Genomic DNA, 20,994 nt, shown 5'->3' with positions numbered 1-20,994 from the left:
AGAAAGACCTGAAGACGGAAAGATCTGCTTCAACTTCAGCTGAACCAATACCATGACCTCAGCCTTACCAACAATAGCGTCCATTTGCTGCATCCCAATCTGGCGATAGCTATCTTTCTTCGCATTTTTTTCTATAATTCTATAATTATATCATACTTTTCTATCTCCCTGGAGTTACAAGCAGCTATAGCCTCCCTGTCAGAACCTGTTTTAACAGTTTTGACTTCCTTCGCATTGAGTTAAATTCTTTCTTCACAGTGTTTATTTCAATATGTTCACTGATAGACTAAGTACATGGATCTAGCGGCGTTAGGTTTAATTGTTTTGAAGGTGAGTTTGCAGTGTTTATTTTGTTACCAGACAGCCACATACTTATGTTCTTGACCTGTTTTAAGTAAATTTTCTTTTGCAAACCAATTTTGAAATCGGACTGCAACTATCCCTATTTTTCAGCATTAAAAAGCATCAAATAAAGTTAGTTGTACGTGGTTATTAATCTGATTTGCTGTATATAGAGGCGGAATATTTGACATTACCATGTAATTCCAATACTCCATTGTAGGGTTTACATGACGAGGGAATGAAATAATTTCTGGAGATTTAATGACGACTGTATTTTCGATGTCTGGGGATGATAGTGGGTCTGCGTTTATATTGTATTTGTTACCATTTGTGGTCTATTTCTAACATTTGTCTTATTCTTAGCAGCAGACTTTTCCAGCATAAGTGTCATTTGTTCAACACTTTGTCTCAGATCAACTATTTCTTTTGATAATACTTCTATTGAAAAGTCGTGAACCTGGACTTGTGCAGACTCATCATGATTGTTCATAAAACTGGTTACTAAATTATAAATGTCTTGTTTCATTTCCCTGATCGATTGGAATAAAGATTGTTGTTAATTTTCAGACTTTTTGGTATGGAGGCTGTGAATATCGTCAATTTCTTTGTATAATATATTCAATTTGGAGTTATGGTCACTTGAAATGTAATATATTTCAGAGACGGTTAGGAAGATGCCATTTTTTTTAAACAGTAACCTAGAGCTTCAACATTCTCTAAAGGGATCTGATATTTCTGTAGCTGTTATAGTTTAAGTGGGGGAATCATAAACAGTGCAAAAATTTAATATTGTAGTACTTTTTATGGTAGAGCACTTTTGTCGAGGTCTTGTCCAGTCTTGTACAACTCATGTAATAATTTCGGCGACAGCGAAGTATATATATTTCCCCTTTCTCAAGATGGTGCTTCGACAAGAATCACACTTAAATTCAGCCATATTGAGGTAAATTTAATAATCCTAATTAAATGTCAATGGTAAAATTGTTTAGTTAGGTTTCTCCGCGTGCTAAGAGAACCAGATAGCATCTTTTACAAAGAAGACCAATTAATATTCAATATTACCGCAGACCTCACAAAAGCATCACATACGATTATTAATATTATATTTTTTTTATGGGTTGTTATGAATCGAGGATGTTTTTGCACTTATTATATTTCCATATTAATTGTAGAACTGAATAAATAAAATTGAAAAATATCATAAATTATTATAATTCTTATCTCTTTTCATTGAATCAAATTCTATTTTGTGAATTAAGAATTCTTTCCACTTCTCTCAGTTTTGGTTAACATTAACTCATTAGTGACCAACTTATAAGAATAAAAAATTTTAAATTTTCAGAAAAAATTTATTGTTAAAAGGGTGAAGGCAAATAACGAACAGGTGGTTTCGTTGACAATATCATGTGACTCATGGTGGAGGGAAGTTGTTTTGGGTAACTCTTTTGTCGTCACTTAACTGTTTAATTTCATTATGGAAAAAATTAATTTTTTGGGAAGTATGGGGTTAAATGATTTCCAATGGGGAATTTAATATGTTCCAATGAAATGACAATAATTCGTTTCAGTTTTGATAAATTGTGCTCTAGGGCTTGAAAATCTGCAAATTGATATTTCAAAAATAATCTCGATTTAAATGACTCGAGGAATCGATTTGATCGACCAATTCATACTCACATATAGGGTTAGAACAAGGTCCAAGAAGTAACCTTATATATTCTGGGCCATAAAGGGGTATTGCGTATGCGGTTAGGTCCTAACATATACTTTTTACAATTCCATGGGGAATGTATTCTGTACATTCTTCCGAATTATGGTCATGAAACACACACAAATTTATTAGTAAAAAAATTCGATGTCATTATCCTAATTTAAATCCTGAATTATTTGATAGAAGTTACTCCTTAAGTAATCAGAAGCTACTTTAGTTGCTTGGGCCTAACTTATTGATGATGATTTATGTGCTCCATTTTGAAATAATATCAATTGAAAAATATTTTGTAAAAAAAATTTTGGTCATTGATAGGTCAAGGACCACATTGTCTCTTGTTGTTTATCAATATTTAGTTATTTGTTGGTTGGACTTTTTAGTTCTAATAATGGATCGATCCAGATATAGTATATTTTTATGAAAATTCAATTAGACGCCATGACAAAACATAGTTTGAGATATATTTCCAACTAGTAATCTGTATTGCATGTATTACTTGTTGAGAATTTATCCGAAACTCAAAATTTATCATAGGAAGAAACCCCTCAACATCATTGTACCTTCCAGAATTTAATATGGCTTATAGCTATGTAGTCAGTCACCATTTCACAAACATCAAAAGTGAAAGTTGTGATTTGTAATAACAAATACTTATCCGTTTTATTTATTTAATGTGATTTTATACTGAAGTAGCTTATTGAAATTCTCATTCCAACCCCGTACATAATAATTCTGATTTATTAACACTAGTATTAATTCTACACAAATTATCTACATACAATCAGTAATATATAGATTATTTTATAAGTAACATTGGAATTACCCCTGTATTGACAACTTGGAGATTGGAAAGGGCCCACGTGGAAAAATTTCGACTCTAGAGATGACATGTGGTCAGTGGACTCAGTCGACTCTCATGGTGGCAGAAGTCAAATTGTTATGGAAAACGTTCATATATTGCTGATGAATGAAACTGCCAGCTGGCAAAAGTGTGCCACAATTGAACCACTTTTTATCTTGAATGTAAATTTTAAAAATGTCCCGAGAAAACACTGCCTAACTGATATTATTTTAAAAAAAATAGAAATAAATTTTTGGTTTATATATTTAAATAACAATATTAAATTATACTTATCGATGGACGATATCCACTTTTTTAATGCCAATGACCATTTCTTCTCTGGCGATCAGGCTAGTATTTTGTAAAGTGTAAAGCAACTAACCTTGAACTTGATAATAGTTCATTGTAATGAAATCAAAGATAGTATCCAATTTTTGTTTTATTCTTTCCTAAAAGCACAAGAAATTAGGTCCTGAAATGAAAATTCTGTGTAATTTCCTCAATTTTTAATGTAAGTTACTTCTGATCTATCAAGAATTTCTTAGGATGATCCCCTGAGTAGGGGTAAGAAAAATTGAAATGTTTTTTGCAAAATGGTGGAGATTTGGAAAAAACCTTGAATTCAAAGTTGTTGATTCATTTAATTACAAAAATGGTCCTTGAAGCTTTTAGCTATTACTGATTTACTTGTATAGAGTTAAGGTAGCTACAGCTTAGGGAACAATCATCACAGCTTCAGAAAATATTGATTTATGAGAAAAGTATATGATTAAAAAAATATGAATTTCAATTTCAGATATTTATTTATTTGTTTTTAACCAAATTATAATTATTTAAAATTGTATAGTTCAAAAAAGAAAAAAAATTCCATTGAGCACAAAGATTATTAATAAAATAAAATTGTTATTATTTTGTGTATGTATCTATTTTTTTGAAAGATCGAGATTTAGCGGGTTGTTATTTCTTAAAGCTTTAATTATCATCCCATAAACTCTAGCCACCCTAACGCTGTAGATATATTAATAACGAAAAATTTCAAAGGACCATTTTTGTGCGATTGATCAACAACATTCACTGTTTTTCAAAAATTGAAAAAACGCTTCGTACTAATTTTTCCATCCGTACTTTGGGATTGATTTTAAAAAAATCGTGCTAGATATATTTTGGACACTATAAACACACATATCAAAAATTGAAAAACTCACCCAGCATTCGAATTAAAGAATCCTTTTTCTTGGACTATAAAAAAGAATCTGATTTATATCCCCTCACATGAAATCTATTTTGCAGATGATATAACCCCTATAACATTCCCTCTCCAGCATCTTACACTGTATTATTTCATCGCCAAATATTAGTTGGTTTAAAAAGTATCTAACAGAATTTTAATTTTTCTGCATAATGTCTTAGATGTTTATCCAGTTTTAATAAGATTTATAACCAATTTACTATGTTTATACTATTTTGAAGACATGCGTATGGTCAAAAATTAATTTTTCGAACATGAAGCTTTAATTCAAAAGCATCATCGAATTAGGCAAACGACATGTCTTCAGGAAATCATTGAGCTCCTCGTTGTCAATATAAGATATTTCGGTGGGGACTATTAAATAACAAAAAATAAACACAACGGCAATCAATGATATATGAACGCACCACTCGTACCACTCATGGATTGTTGTTGAGACAATCGAACGAACTTTTGTCTACAGTGCTTTTATCGTTAAACTGCGTTCTTATAATTTCAGTACCATTGAGGATATTGAAAAGAAAAACATTGCATTTAATTGTATGGTCAATACAACATAAAATTTATTTATTGCAGTTGTACCTACCTGTAATATTATATTATTATATCTCTAATTATCCGATCCCACGCGTCAGTCACTTGATTTCCATCCTCACGTTTTTGACTTACTCCCGAAAAACCAATATTGAGCGGAGCGACAGCGAGGCGAGGCAAGAGAGGGCGAGAGGAATATGAGCGCATCGTCCACACTCTCGCACTGGCGCTCCCTCGTGTAACCTTGTGGAGAGTCTGGAGTCGGGCTTAAGAAAAACTAGTACTTATTAGTCTTCAACTACGTTTAAAAAAATGTAAATAATGATCGATTTTCAAACTGGTAATAACGATATACATAATAGAAAAACACGCGTGAGGGTAGATTGTCAAGTATTTCACCTGATTTCCTATGACCCATGAGGAATGCACGGAACCGCCGGATAACGGTTACTAGTTTTTCCAATACCGTTGACGATTATATTATAGACTGTGTCTATTTTATAGACATCTATTTGCAGTAATTCTAGTTGGTAAGCAACATGTGTAATGTCTGTAAGTTAACTCGTGAATTTCCTTTCATTTCGAACATATGCTAGTGGCTTAAAAACTGAATTAAGAATATGTTGTGTATAATTGGGTTGGATTGAGTTGAAGATTTCTAAAGGTACTTTGTCTAACCAGAGGGTATTTACAGGTGTTTAACAGTCATGTGCCTCCTCCGGATACGTATCGCTCAAAGGTTTATATCAGTAATATTTTTATGTCGTGCTAATCAGAAAAGCTTAACAAAGCATGTAGCATGTCCCTTACCTGTTTTCCTAGATCATAAAACCGCATTTAAGAAAGCTATCCGGATAAATGTTAGAACAGAATAATGGATTTCAATGAAATGAGATTTATATGTAAGATGAAAAATCCTTTCAAAAAAATGTACTCAAAAATTTAGAATAGAAAATAAACTTAAACATCATTTATAATATCGCATATTCTAGAAGTAGTTTTTTGAATTTGCTTCCACTATTTCTATATTTATATTCTGTATTATTTTTACTTTTTTATCTTCTTGCAAGATTGTTCACATCACGATTACAACTGTTTCCTCCTTCACGTGGAATGTAAAAGCACTTTATTCAAATATGATTTTTGTTATTTTCAGAAGATGAATGTACTTCACGAAAAACTAAGTAAAAAACATATGTGACTTCGAAATATAATAGCGTTTCCTCGAATCAGTACAAATCAACTAGCTATAGCATTGCAGTCATTCACTCAAATTTCATGAGAATATTTTATTGGCTCTACTAACATCGAATCGTAAACTATACATTGTAAATGTATCCAAAGGTACTGCGAGCATCTAAAGTCGTTGAAAAGCCCATGAAAAGTAGGATCTCACCGTACCTTTTTTTAAATTCTCTTTTGTGGTGGTTGAGAAATTAGGAAAAATTACAAATAGACTATCAACGGGTTAATTAACTCCACTATAGTATCGGTGGGCTCTGCTGCCGTAACAGCAAATTGATCACTATGTTGGAAACTAATAAGGCAACATAACATCAGCCTTCGTTGAAATTTGTTTTCAGGAAAAATTGAAACAAAATTATTATAATTACAAGCAATTGCTAAGAAGAAGAAAAAGGAATATCACTAGGGTACTGCTAGTAACATCCTCCAAAAATTTGACGAATATGTAAGGTAAAAATTGTACATCGCCTTTTCTCTGCTGCAATATTCACATTTATCAACGGTTTTATAGACCAAAATTATACTGCGTCTAGATAAACGATTTGGAGGAATATATTGTCCAAGAACTTTTATAAGATGACTATGGTAGACGTACACTATTAGTGTAGTAGAAACTGCAGATATGACGATATGACGAAATGGATGGGTTTCCATGGAATATATTTTTTCTGGATGGGGCTACTTTTTAATTAAATTGAGTAGGTAACAGGCACAATTATCCTTTCTGGTGTCACGAATTCCGTTATTGCATATTTGAAGTTTATATGCGGCGTCACCAGAAATAAAAGGTATTATCAAGTATCATCAACAACAGAAAATCAAGTCGATATTCCTTTGAGAAAAATTTCACAACTGAACGCTACGTAGACGTTTTAAGATATGAATTAGTACCAGTTATGTTTCTCAACGAAGTTTGTTCATATATTTCCAGTGAGACACTGGTTTCAACAAGACGGCGCTCCCCCGGTGGTATTATTTTCAGACAATATGGTCACCAAGGTCCCTAGAGTGAAATCAAATAATAAATTGATTAAGTCTATTCGAAATTCTATCAAGTTCTATCATAGCATCGCTCGAAAGTAGACTGCTGAGGACATTTTCAACATACGTTAATTCACCCGTCGATTTTTTTTTCTAAATTCCAATTAACCACTGTGGTGAAAGAAAGAAAGAAAATATGGTGAGATTCCATTCCATGAAATTTTAAATGACATACTTACATTTAAAGTTGCAAAATTTTATGACGATACATCGAACGTAAAATCAACTCACAAGTTCCAACTTTTTTTCAAATTTACTGGTTGGGCAAAAATAATATATATTCTCGAAGTTGATGGCACATTTGACGACATTTTACATAAATTTTAGGAAAAGCATTAAGAATCATTCTTTATGCTCTATGACTTGGTAATTTGGAGCGATTATAATTTAGAAATAACAAATTATTGGGACATATACATAGAAACAATACGTTTTTAATAACAAAATATTATAAGTTACTAAGTAAATAAAATATCCAGTAACTACATGAAGTTCTATAACATTATTTGTAATATATACTCAAACAAAAATAGGTAATTTTTTTCAATTGTTTTCTGTTCTAACATTATTTCGTCCCGTTATATGTCGGAGTTAGAAGAGGTATAATGTTGATGTGAAAACATCTGGTAGCTTTGTAAGAATTATATTCAAACTAAAAATTATTAACTTTATGTAGACATAGTTTTATTTATTATTAAGCTATATACTCGAGCAAAACAAAATTTGTTATGGATGTTTCAGCTTGCCAGCATTCCATTCTCTATAGATAGAATCGATGGAGCTCAAGTAATTTTGGCATTTCCTGGAAGTAAACATATTTGTTTAACTTGAAAAGATCTAATAACTTCAGAAAGTCTGTAGTAACTGATAACCCTCAAATATTTTTTTGGTTATTTCAATAATAAAAAATACTTATAAATCTTGTTTGTTGTTAAACAAAGTATCATTAAAATATTCATAATTGTCACTAATATTCATTCTCATTTCACTACCAGTAACTAATATTTATGTAACTTATTTTTCAATTCATGAATTTTGCTTTCTTTTTGACGATTTGCTTTAATACATGTTAATTTTAATATTTATGAACATCATTCATTTGCTTGAAACCTAATGATGGGGGTATTTTGGTTATGTATTAATTGAAATTGCACGAAATGGAACCACCAAAATTACTCAATATTATTGCCGATAGTTATTCACACTTTTATACAGAATTTTCTGACCATATTTGGATGTATTTATGGCATATGTTTCACGTGCTATTTACTTAACGTATAAACCAATCTCATCAGTGGCGCACCTGTATTAATCTATAAACGGAATTTTCCTTCAAAAATCTATTTGCAAGTTTATATATTTAATACATTAAACATGATTCCCAAGTTTCACTATCAAATGACGTACGTCACACTCTCCCAACATTTTTATCCAACCAAAGATCAAAAACGGCATATGCAAACATTTTCTGACAATCTGACGTTTGAGTATATTATTTTAGTGAAGCAGCTTTTGTTCGTTTGAAAACAATTGATTAAAAATAATGTCAAGAATTGATTAAGTAACAATGTTTAATAGATGAGTAAAAGCGGTCGCATAGACACAAATTACCCTAAAAGTTCAGAACACCGTAATTTGAGAGATTATCCAAAATACAACAAAGTACTTGAAAGCAGTTGAATAGATAGTAGCCAGTGAAAAACGTTTAAAACTACTAAAAACTCAAATGTATAATGGTTTATTTCTGTCTTTAGAGATATGCATCGTTTCACAAGTCACAACATTACATTGGACGAATCAAACGTTGGCATACACCCATCGAGTGAGAATAATTATTATTTTGGCTCACTAACATCAATAATTGGTTAAAGTTCCATGATTTCTTACATATTCTCTAATGTGTCTAAATATGATCATTATCAGGTAATCAATGTTCTCCTAGGATATATCATACAATGCCATCTCCATATTATTTCAAAGAGCCGCCAAAGTTTGAGGAGGACGCTGTAAGTTTCTTTACCTTTTACAATTTAATTCTATGTGAGAAATCACATGTACATTCTTATTGCTCCCGATGAAAAGTAAAAGTGAGTTTTAAGAGTCCGATGTATCTACTGATCAACAAAAAAGTGACAGCTACTACGTTTACCTCGTTTCTTTTTCGCCATCACTCAACCATATTGGTATTCTATTTTTTATTTCAGACTAGCCATTCTTGGTACCACTGAGTCGATTTCTTCTGTTTCAGAGCTCTAGTAACACCAACTGATGTTGTTATAAAAAATGTTCTTCTTTGTCTCTGTCTACAAACCTTAAACCTTAAGATACTTTTTAGTATCAATCTGTATAATGCTACGTAAATTATCTTAAGTATTGCAACTATCACGGAGCTCTATCAAATGCTGTTTCAAAAGGATATTATCCCATTATTAAAAGAAACAGTTTGTATGTAATGAAATTTTTAATAAATAAATGTAAAATACTTAAATGGAAACATGGTTTATACATTCAGATGTGGTCGAACTAATTGCATATGTGCGTTCTTTGTTTTGTGATCATTGTATGTTTCCAGAAAACCGACAGCCTAAGTAAGCTGTACGAAATGGATGAAAATCCAGAAAGGAAAGCTTGGTTAGACAAGTTGCTAGCGTTCATGGATGATAGGAGAACACCTATCACCACATGTCCAACTATTTCCAAGAATCCCCTTGATTTATTCCGCTTGTATATGTTTGTAAAGGATCGTGGGGGCTTTATGGAGGTTTGTACCATGGTTTATGTGTGAATCTACTCCGTTTCAAATATATTTTGAAAACATATTCAATTATACTTTTAAAATTATCACTTTCACACTTTTTTTTTCATTTTTTTTATAAACTGAAATAATGTAATAATGTTTCAATAATGTTTTCTGCAAATCAAAATTTGATATGGAGAGATTTATGTGTGTTAAGGAATTAATGGTTTTTCAATTGATGGTTAATTATGTGAGTTCATTCAATAGAAAATTTCGTGGTATTTAAATTCAAGTTCACAGGATTGTATTATAGTTTGTTATTTAATCTCTTTGAATAACTAGTTATGAATTTTTTTCTTTCTACATAATTAAACTTGAAAAATTGAATTCATATTATAAACGTTAAATAATTGATGTCTGTGTATTGCAATTGTGGAAGACGCACAATTAGAATATATAACAAAGCAATACCATCAATTGAATAACCAAGCTTGGAGTATTTTTTAACTAGCACTCTTACAGGTGACTAAAAATAAAACGTGGAAGGATATTGCTGGGATGTTAGGGATTGGTGCTTCATCATCAGCTGCTTATACGCTAAGGAAGCACTACACTAAAAATTTACTAGCGTACGAATGTCAATTTGATAGAGGTGGTATTGATCCTCAGCCTATTATAAACCAAGTTGAAGCAACATCGAAGAAAAAGAGCGCGAAAGCTACTTCAGTACCATCTCCTGGTTCTTCTAATTCCCAAGATTCCTTTCCACCTGGATCAAGTGGTACATCTATGGATGGCTATCCGACCTACGGTGGCTATCCATCTTCTAACAACCCAGACTACCCTCCACAGCGGCCTTCCTCGCAGTCTGCTCCCTCTCCACATGGAGGTAAGTCCGTAGTTAACGAAATGTGAGATTTTGAATTTTTATAATATATAAAACAAATATTAATTTGAATGCCACAATCCCATAATAAAAACTATTCAGAATGGAAATGGTTCTGTTATTGACATTCAAATTAGCTCAATCCTCCATTTAGAAACGAGATTCCGGAATAACTTATGGCAAGACTACATTTAGACTTTTTCAAAATAAAAACAGTCCATAATGTTGGTAGCTTATAAATATTAATAATTCATCTTTGAATTGAAGCAACATTATAGTATTCTTGTAGGTCTATTAATTATTTTGATGGATGATTGAAAGAGTGGTATAGCCCGACATAAGCTACTATTCGGATATGCATTTTAAACATACTTCCCTTCTACCAACTGCTTTGATACTTGAACGGTTTGGTTGACCTTTTCAAACATTTAATATCACTTGGGTAGAAGGATACCTGCTCGATAGTTTCCAAGAAATTTTGAAATTTATCAAAACTTCGTAGTGTAGTTTCATTGAAAAAACCCTTCGAGTGCCACAGGTCAGCCTGGTATGGGACTAAATTGGAATGATATATGCACATCAAACGACTAAAAATAGAGAGCTGCTACTAGTTCATAGTGAGCACTTATCACTAATGGGAGTAATTGAAAAGAACTGTAGCTTGTTTAAACTACAGACTCTCTCAAATACATTCAACTCTTATAGCGTTTTTCCTTCTCATAAAATAGGTGAATAATTTATAATGAATAACTAGAAATTTTACAAATTCCTGCAAACCAAGACAGATACAATTAAAACATTAGCTAATATGGAAAAATACGATTCATTATAATCTATAATGAGAGAAATAACAGTCGATGTAAAGAAATTCTTAAAATTTTTCTGATGTACAGGATGTCCGATTTCTGTGCATTTACAACGTCAATAGCTTAATTTGAGGTTAACTGGCAGTGATAGTGTTGATTGTCTCTAGGAAAATCTTGTTCTCAGAAAGAAGTCGAACTGGATACTTCTTTCGCCCTGTCAATTTTGTTTTTCTGGGCACTTTTTGGCAATTTTAAAAGAAGGCGATTGTGGTAGGGTATATTGTCGTGATTTTGTTCCAAATGTTTCCGAACAATTCTTTAAATACAAAGTCAAAACTTTTCCCGGGAGGAACTATTGAGTCTGAAAGCCTACGTCTCATAAACTCTTGAGTAGACCCTTTTATCTTGTTTTGCGAAACTGTATGGTCTTCCTTGCCACCTGATTCTGATTTTTAAAAGTTTATTTGATTCATACTCGGCATTTCAGTTCCTAGCGTTATATTATCTTTGTATAGTAGTGTGATCAAATATATATGAATTTTTTCTAAATACCATTTCTCAGAAAATATTTTACCATAATTGTATTCGTTTTCCAAGATTCTTCTCAGGCTTTTTAATTTCTCTTTGAAAATTATTCAATTCTACCAAAACTAGTACCTTCAAATTTTTTTGAGCAATAGTTAATCTAGAACACATCTAGAGATATCCATTTTCTTCTTAATACAAGGAGTAAAACACTTTACACAGAACACTAATATATCATTACTACTAAGCAAACGCATGGGTTTTTGGAAGAAATAAAGAAGAAAGTTAATTTAAAACAAATTAGTTAAAACAAACAAAGTAATTAGACAATAGCAAGCAAATACTCGCTCAAGACGTGGACGCCACAATTATTTCAGAATTGTCTTGTAGAATTTCTAAAAAGTTTTACACGTAAGGGTCTTGTAATTTATTGAGTCTAATGGTTTTATATACATTTTCAAAAATATAAAATAAATAATTCTCGTTGTTATTACAAATAAATCCATTATAAATTTTTTGTTTTTTAAAATCTGTGATGTTCCAAACAAGTTACATTATATTCGCCAAATGTAAAATTAAAGAAAAAAATAACAAATATCTTTGTTGGTGTTTACTCAAAGTGACAATGAATTGTTTATCTGATAACAATATGATGATGTGCTAGAATTCAATAATTCAGATCCTAACGGGAATAAGATCACCTGAAATGGTGAAAAAGTTCATTATTACTGATGAGGTCACTAAAATCTTTATATTAAAACACACGCAATATTTAATATTTTGTGAACAGGCATCATAGCATCTACTTTTCGATTTATATATGATTTCCCTATTTATTATAAACCTTATTAGACAAGTTAATTTAAAAAATTTATAAGAATAATGTAAACTGCTTGCGAAATAATAAAAACGTTCCATATATAAAAAATACAAGATACATTCCATTCCAATTAACCGCATTCTCTAATAGTAGCGTTATTTTCCATCTGCAACACCTTAGACCCATTTTTAAGATATAACATTCAATTTTTTGTGCACTTCAACATTTGTGTGGAATAAAGATATATGGTTAAAAGAAGAATGTAGAGAAAACAAAAGAGATAATAAGATTTGCGAAACACTCAATTCAGAAGACCACTGGACTGATCAGTGAATAGTTTATTGTTGGCACAAGACTCCAGAAATGAGGAGTGACAATAGACAACTGCAAATAATGTAAAGGAGAAGAAGAGACGATTGAGCTGGGGGACGACAAAGTAGATTACCTCGAAAAAAGCAATGTTATCCTCAAATGATTATCTTTACATACTTCTTCCACGTCCTTGTTTTCTTTTGATCTTCTGTATATTATTCTATAATTGTTTTTGTCATTGAGTATGTTGACTTGTCAGTTTGAATGTTTCAGATAAATCTCCTCTCAAGCAAGCTGTATCTTTTCTATTTCTTCCTATTCATTTGTGTCTAATCAGGGAATAAACAATTGTCACTCCATTCTTTCGTCTACTATAGAGAATATTCAGTTTATTTCAAATTTTAGGTCTTTCTCTGTTTTTTATTGTAGAAAAACCAAAAGCATTTACTTTTATCGGTTACTTTAAATATCTATAAAACATTCCGAAACACGTGAAATTGGAATTAGAAATTGATCTATAACTCTAAAATGTTATTTATCACTATCTTTAATTAATACCCTAATATTTTAAACGGGCTTGTGATATATCATATGAAAGGTTTTTTCATCTTTTCATTGTCCATTCAAAAATGTTATTTTTGAAGTATATTACAATTTTTTTCCAAAATTCATTTGTTTAATTGAATGTATAGGATAAATAAATAGGATTTTGCAGAAGCGATCACGGTGAGCATTTTCAATGTCTACTCCATTGACATCAATAGTTTTATGTTTTTATCATCATTGACAGTTATCACATTTTAATTTATTATTATATTGTAGTGAATTTTATTACAATGTTAATTTTTGTAATAATCGAAACACAATAAAGAATAAATAACCTTTCAAATGATACATCACAAGTCCATACTTTTCATTTGAAAAGTTAGGATACCTGTCATAAAAAGGGGTTGGGGGTAGGAACAACATTTTCAGGTTGAACGTTGAATGTTAATAAATAGTTAGGTAACATTTGCCGTGTTTTGGAATATATTTAAATTAACATAACTTGTTCGCCTAACTCCATCCATATACAGAGAAATAGGAAGAATTGTATTCAGATGACTAGTGATTGTCCATATTCCAAGTGCTACATACAACCAATTCATATTTTTATAAACGAAAAGCAATAAGGAAAAATTATGGTCGAAATAAATATTAGCGACTGTATTAGCTCGATTATAGTAAATTAAATTAAAGACAAGTAAAATTTTTGTTATCTTTTTTATAAATAGATATCACTTCTACCAGATTTGTTCATTTTTCTTATATCAACTTGTTACCTATTAAATTTTGAATAGCACAATTTGATTTAAATTAAAAAACACGAATCTACTCATACGTGATGGATTTTAATTCACTTCAGATCAATTCGTTTTATGCTGTTATGTATTAAACGTATTCATCAAGTAACAACGTATTTTTGTTCACGTCCAGGAGGTGTGAACCATCTGAATAGTGCCACACCTGGAGGGCCCAGCCCTTCGAGCGGTGCTGCAGACAACGTAAGCGTTTCCAATCCTTTTGATGACGTTTCTCCAAGTCCGCCTCCAAGAGGTGGTCCATTTACAGGTGGACCACACCCTTCGTATCCCACTGGGACACCTTCTCGACCGCCTGGTCAAAATTACTCCGGACAACCTGGATACCAATATCCTGGACCTGGATCCGGTTCAAGTGCACCGCCAGACCAGTATTCTCCCTATCCCTCAGGTTCAGGTACGTTAACAAATTTCATTTTCGAAAAAAGCTACTTATTTTCGAGGGACACTACAAAAGTCTACCCAGCGACGTAATATTTTTCAAAAATCAGTGATAAAATCTTGGTCCAGATTTTTGCAAATTTGTGATTGATTGGACCGTCTGAAATTGAGTTAAAAAATAGTGAAATTTGTTGATGCTGAATTTTGAGTTGTAATTAGGAGAGCTTACAATGGATCCGGATAGTGCGGTGTTCTGGAGATGTTCAATTGTATACTTGGATATAGGGAAAAGCTGAGGATTGAAAAACTACTTTTTCATTCTCTTACTTTTTATAATTATTGGCCATGGAACATTATTGTACATCACAGAAAGGAGTGTCGACGTCTACGTTAAATTCATTAGCACTTGGAGGCAACATAAGTAATATACTACTAACATTATTCAAGATCATATTCTCTAGAATTATTATATATATATATATATATATATATATATATATGTAAATATTTATATATATATATATATATATATATATATATATATATATATATATATATATATATATTAATATACTAAGTATGACTTTTCTGGTGCCCCTCATTTATTACTTTCGACAACAAAATTGTATCTCTACCTAATAATAAGTTATAAAAAGGGGATTACATTACAAAACTTGCTCCAGAAGTAAAAATATAAAGTATGTTATTATTTCACATATGTCCCCCTTATTTTCTGTAACATGGTCAAGTACATTACGTTTTATATTTAATATGCCCTTGTTCTCTTATATAATTTTATTGATCTGCAATAAAATTTCTGTTTTTTGTTCAATTTTCAAAGTTCTTCATAATTCTCTATTCTATTTGATAAGCTTTTGTTACATATACTTTTTTTAATAGCTTTTATTGTATTTATTATATAGTAAGTCGTCTTACTTGGTTTAAATATCAATTGCTCTGTTTGTTTTGTATGGTCTACTGCTCCAAAAATTGGTCATTGAATTGTGACATTCTATAATAAATGCTGATTTTTGAATTGGGCCAATATCGTGCAGATTCAAGTATCATGTTATTTGCCTCCCAATTTTTTGGTTTTTTGGTTAAAGAAGTAGATTGCTTGTCTTGTTGGTTTTGTTTTCATAATTATATCTTTCAAACAGAAATATGATCAGTTCTCAGTCTATAAAAAGTACAATTTTAATGATCTTCAGATTGTCAATGTTTCTGTCTTATAACTCTTCGCAGTATCTAGAGTTTCAGTTTAATTTGAGAATTTTGTACAGTTTGTACCAGAGAGAAGAGGTGTGATTAAAATATACGGTGAATTATCTAATGTTGAATCCATTTCTGGAAGACTCCTCATGGAATGGCTTCCATCTGCTCTGTCGTGGCATTCTAGATGCCAGGAATGATTTCAAAATGTTTTTTCTTTATTTCTCTTATAGTTCTTCATTTTTAGGTCGAAAAGAATATTTTTCCTCTACATATATTTAAGTGATATTTCAATAACACTTTCAGAGGATTAGTCAAATTACCCTTATCTTTAATCCACATTGAAAAATAGGTTGAGTTGATTTCATTAAAAAACATTAGTGCACTGATGACAATGTAAAAGTTGTTTGACGGATTACCAATAACAATAGTCCTAGTTTGAAAGACTGTAACCAACCAGTTAAAAACAGTATAAGTCGAAGACATCCAGCGCTACTACCAACTCGGCCAGTATAAAGCTGCCCAAGAAATCTACTTTGAAGGAGATAACATTGGTATTTTAAAATAATGAGTTTCGGTAAATGAAAAATCAGTTTTATTACTTCTCTTACACACTTCGTATATACTCAATATATATAATAATATATATTCAACAAACTTTGAGTTATGGCTACTAAGCTTTTGGTAAAGTGGTTATAGTAGGTATCTGTGGGTTATAATTTGAAAAAATCTAAACGTTACACATCATCATCATGCTCCTAATCTTGTAAATTTTCAGTTCTTTAGCCAAATTTAATAACACTATTGATAATTTTAAATATTTAAAAAATTTTATCAACTATTCCTCTTTTTTTGAATGCGCATTAGAATAACGTGAAGGCATTTTTTTTTAATTAGAATAAAACCTTTGTATCAACCATACAAGGGTTCTCATGTTTTGTAATGTGCAATATAGTGGATAATTGACTAGTTATTCCATTTTGTGTAGTTAGTTTTGATGAATATGAAAACAGATGAAATTCAAGATAATAACAATGATCAGTACTACCTAGATTATGTAAGAATTTATGTTTACAAACATTGATTAAATAATAATTCAAAGATAATAAATGTACCAAATTGAAACGATTACATATAAACTAGTTAAATCGTTGTTAGATATTTAAACAGATATCGATATTGATTTGTATATTCATTCATAGAAAATTAGTTTGTTGTGTGTGCGTATTTAAGTTGGAGTAATGGTACATGGCCTTGAACTTGTTCATTAGCTACTGTTTTATAATTCTTAAAATCTTTCCATCTACAACGTCGGTGTGACGGTGAGTTTTCGCTGTGCTACAGTGATTATACTGTTAACTTCCGCCATGTTTTTGTGCCATCTGTCAAAAATTAATACATGGATTAGCTTCAATATTCTTATAAAGAAAACTGCGTAAATATGATCAAGAAAAGTCTCAAGTGTTAATTAAAAATTATTTTCTATGTAGAAAAACAGTTAACGAAATATTATTCTGAAGGTGCTCCACCCCATGGAATGATTTATAAGAGGCTGTCTGTTTTAAAAACTGACCGTATGATCACGGATAATGCTGAACATCCGAGATCTTCATTTACTGCAACTACTTTAGAACTAGTTAATGAAATCCGAGCCATTGTACTTATGGATCGTGATATAGCTCCTTATTACAATCGAATGCATATGCAAGCAAGCAAGGTGGGTGGTGGGTGCCATTACTCAATCCTGATGAAAACTTCGTCCACATTAAAAATTCAATGGAATGTTTGGATACTTCAAATGTTATATAAGTGAATTTTTCCGTCGATATGTCTGAGTAAAGGTAACTTGGGTATAACATTATACCCCAGAAACAAACATACAGACGAAACAATGAACTTCATTGGAGGAACATGCTCCAAAGAAAGTAAAAACCGTTTTTTCGACTATTAAGGCCATGGCCACATTGTTTTAAGATTCTAAAGGTATACTCTTTACCAACTATTTATAAAAGAGGAAAACGGTGAATTGGCCAATATTATGTTGATTTATTGATATTTTTTAATGCCGAACTTGAGAAAAAAACCTTAGAGATCTAAAATCAAGAACATTTAGATGCATTAATATATTTTTTCTATAATAAAGTAACTTTTTCATTGAAAAGTCAATCTTCCTTCTATATTTCTTTTGATAAATTTTATGGATTATTGATCTATTTAATTTGAAATGTGTTCATTCCAAAATAATCCTTACCAATATCCTAATTTCAAATATATTTTCTCTCAGAGCTCAGAGATTGTGTCATTGTCTACAAGTACTCTAAGTAGTAAAAATGTAATTTAATGAAGAAGTCAAAAATGGTATATTTCAACTCCCGTTTATCGTTGGTACCTTTTATTTGATAATGTCGATAATATTATCGGAGTTCTAGTATTTGGATGTTTTTAGATTTTTCAATTATATTATAAACACTTCTAAACTTGAATTTTGCGATCGTTACATATAGTTGATTCTATACTAAGTGTGATATGTTAGATTTACTTTATCAATTTTTCAACAATTGATAAAAATGATAATAAAATATAAATATACTGATAGCACTGGAAATTTCATTTTGTGTAAAGTATAGTATTTTTATGAGAATCTTGAACAAAGAGTGGAACTGAGAAGATGAGTGAACAAGTGACCAAAGGAATGACTCTTATAGATTCACATTCATATAACACTTACAAAAATGTGTCATTTGCAGGTTAATTTTCAATATTTATTTTGGTGAAGGCTCATGTTTTATTTTATTTTTTAAGGTTTTAATCATTCTAACATTCTTAAAAACAATTTAGATAGATATATTACCAAAATATTTCAATTCATTTTCACTACAACCACCTCAGACATATTTTATATTAAATTATACTACTTACACAATATTTCCGTTTCATTGCAAGCTGTTAAAACTCATATTCAAAACTTTCTAGCTTTTGAAACTTAGATTCACATAAAATTTATAGCGCCTCATATTCGGCAGTTAATTTTTTATTTAAAAAGCTATTTTACATTTTCAAAAAAGAACTTCACTTGGAATCTTTGCGGCATCAATTATTTCATATCCAAAAATTGTCTTCCTGTACTTTTTTTCATACCTTTGCCGAATTTTTTTTATTTTTAAAATTTTTATCAGAAAATTTTGAAATTGTTAATTGTATTGAAAGATGTTGCAAAAATCTTATTGGAGAAGATGGGTAAGAGTTGGATACTCCCTTTCTTTTTCTGAAGCAAATGTTTGGTAATTTCGAAGTGTTGTTCAAAAATGGATGTCTAACATTTCGTCCATATGATGGCATATATTCTATTTACTGACGTACAAAATATCAATTTTAATGGTATTTTGCTACATTATGTGGTAAATCTAAGCTCACATCCTCTTAATATAGGAAATAACTTTCTCTGTAAATTATAATACTTATAACTTACAATTTTTTTCTCTGAAAGGCTATCCACCAGCTGTTAGACCAGTCTATCCTCCTTATTCTGGTGATTCTTCAGCACCTCCTTCAACACCCAACAATGCACAGGGACCTCCATCTTCTGTGGCACAAGATCCTTACAGATACAATACTACTCCTGGTTCTGGGTATAGTCCAAGACCTGCTTATGGACAAGCTCCCAGTAATACTGGACCTCCTACATCTCAACCAGGTCCAGGAAATTATCCTCAGCATCCTGAATACTATCGTCCAGATCAAGTACCAGTAAGTGCATCATCATCTATATTCATGTCAATGTGGATTTTCATTTCCTCGTTTTTCTAGCAGGGATCAGGAAGCGGAAGTGGATATACGGCGGGAACGAATACAAATAAGAATATGCCACCTCCTGGTCCTCAAGTACAAAGAAGACACCCTGATTTTGCCAAAGATCAGCCATACCCATACAACCAACCTCGAGCTCCAATGTATGGTAAGAAGAATTTTTTGGTTATTTTATAATTATGATTGATCATATGATAATAATCTTTCGTTATTTTAGGTGGTTGGCCAAATAATAACCAATATAGACCTCAGTATAGTGGATCGCCAGGTGCACCACAAGTTGCTCCGCAACAGTGGAATCAGAGTGGAAGACCAGCAGGTCCTTGGCCTAGTAATCAAACTTATCAGCAACCACAACCAGGTCAACCACCGTGGCCAGGGATGGCACAGCCCACAGGACAAAACGCGAATATGAGGCCTGTTCATAGGCCAGGTAAACCATTTCCAAATATAATACCACCTGGTGGTGCCAAAGGTAGTCAAGCCCAACCTACAGCCAGTAATACTTACAGTCATAGTCAGGTGCCTAAGCGAGAGATCATTTTTCCACCTGACAGTGTAGAAGCTACCGTTCCAGTTTCATATCGTAGAAAAAGATTATGCAAAAGTGATGTTGGTCAAATTGATGCTTGGCGTATAATAATGTGTCTACGATCTGGACTACTTTCAGAGAGTACTTATGCTCTTGATATTCTTAATGTACTTTTATTCGACGATTCCACTGTAGGTTATTTTGGTTTGAATCAATGGCCTGGTTTACTTGATTTGTTGATGGAACATTTCAAGCGTAGTCTTTCAGACATGTTTGATGGTCCATATCCGCGTGAAGAAGAAGACTTGGGAACCGAAGTTGATCTCGGAGGAGTGTCAAAACCAATAGATCCTAATTTAAAGACAGTAATTTTGCATGAAAGTACCAATTACTCTTTTATAACCCGCAAAGGACATCCAGTGAAATTAGTTGATAGAGCTGAAGATATATTTGTTCAGGATCATGTACGAGATTGGGATACCAAAGGAGATCCCAATCGAGCAAATACATTAGCGGATATTCCTACTGATCCATGGTATACCAGTGCAGATCACATCTTACCTCCTTTCCAGGCAGAATTCGGTCGTATTCCATTTCATATGCGATTGGAAAATGATAATAAAGTGAAATGCGGAGAAAAGGAGGAACTTTT

At 31.6% G+C, this 20,994-nt stretch overlaps 1 protein-coding gene across 12 annotated transcripts in view; it reads left to right on the top strand.

Moving 5' to 3' along the window:
• Window positions 1-20,994, top strand: part of LOC130890825 (trithorax group protein osa) — an 80,395-nt gene that overhangs the window by 57,362 nt on the left and 2,039 nt on the right. For 2 of the 12 annotated variants that reach the window (XM_057795261.1, XM_057795253.1), the window contains 5 exons: window positions 9,536-9,724; window positions 10,223-10,589; window positions 19,491-19,750; window positions 19,814-19,958; window positions 20,028-20,994. The exon at window positions 20,028-20,994 is cut by the window's right edge and continues 550 nt beyond it. In XM_057795261.1, the coding sequence (XP_057651244.1) occupies window positions 9,536-9,724; window positions 10,223-10,589; window positions 19,491-19,750; window positions 19,814-19,958; window positions 20,028-20,994 (1,928 nt within the window). Of the gene's footprint in view, window positions 1-5,371; window positions 5,417-9,535; window positions 9,725-10,222; window positions 10,590-14,525; window positions 14,808-19,490; window positions 19,751-19,810; window positions 19,959-20,027 lie in introns of all 12 variants that reach the window. The other 10 variants (XM_057795192.1, XM_057795183.1, XM_057795269.1 and 7 more) reach the window with 10 other exon arrangements.

This window comes from Diorhabda carinulata, chromosome 1, assembly GCF_026250575.1.
Source record: "Diorhabda carinulata isolate Delta chromosome 1, icDioCari1.1, whole genome shotgun sequence".
Taxonomy (NCBI): domain Eukaryota; kingdom Metazoa; phylum Arthropoda; class Insecta; order Coleoptera; family Chrysomelidae; genus Diorhabda; species Diorhabda carinulata.
The sequence above is the reverse complement of the archived record's forward strand: the minus strand, read 5'-3'. Positions and strand labels throughout refer to the sequence as shown.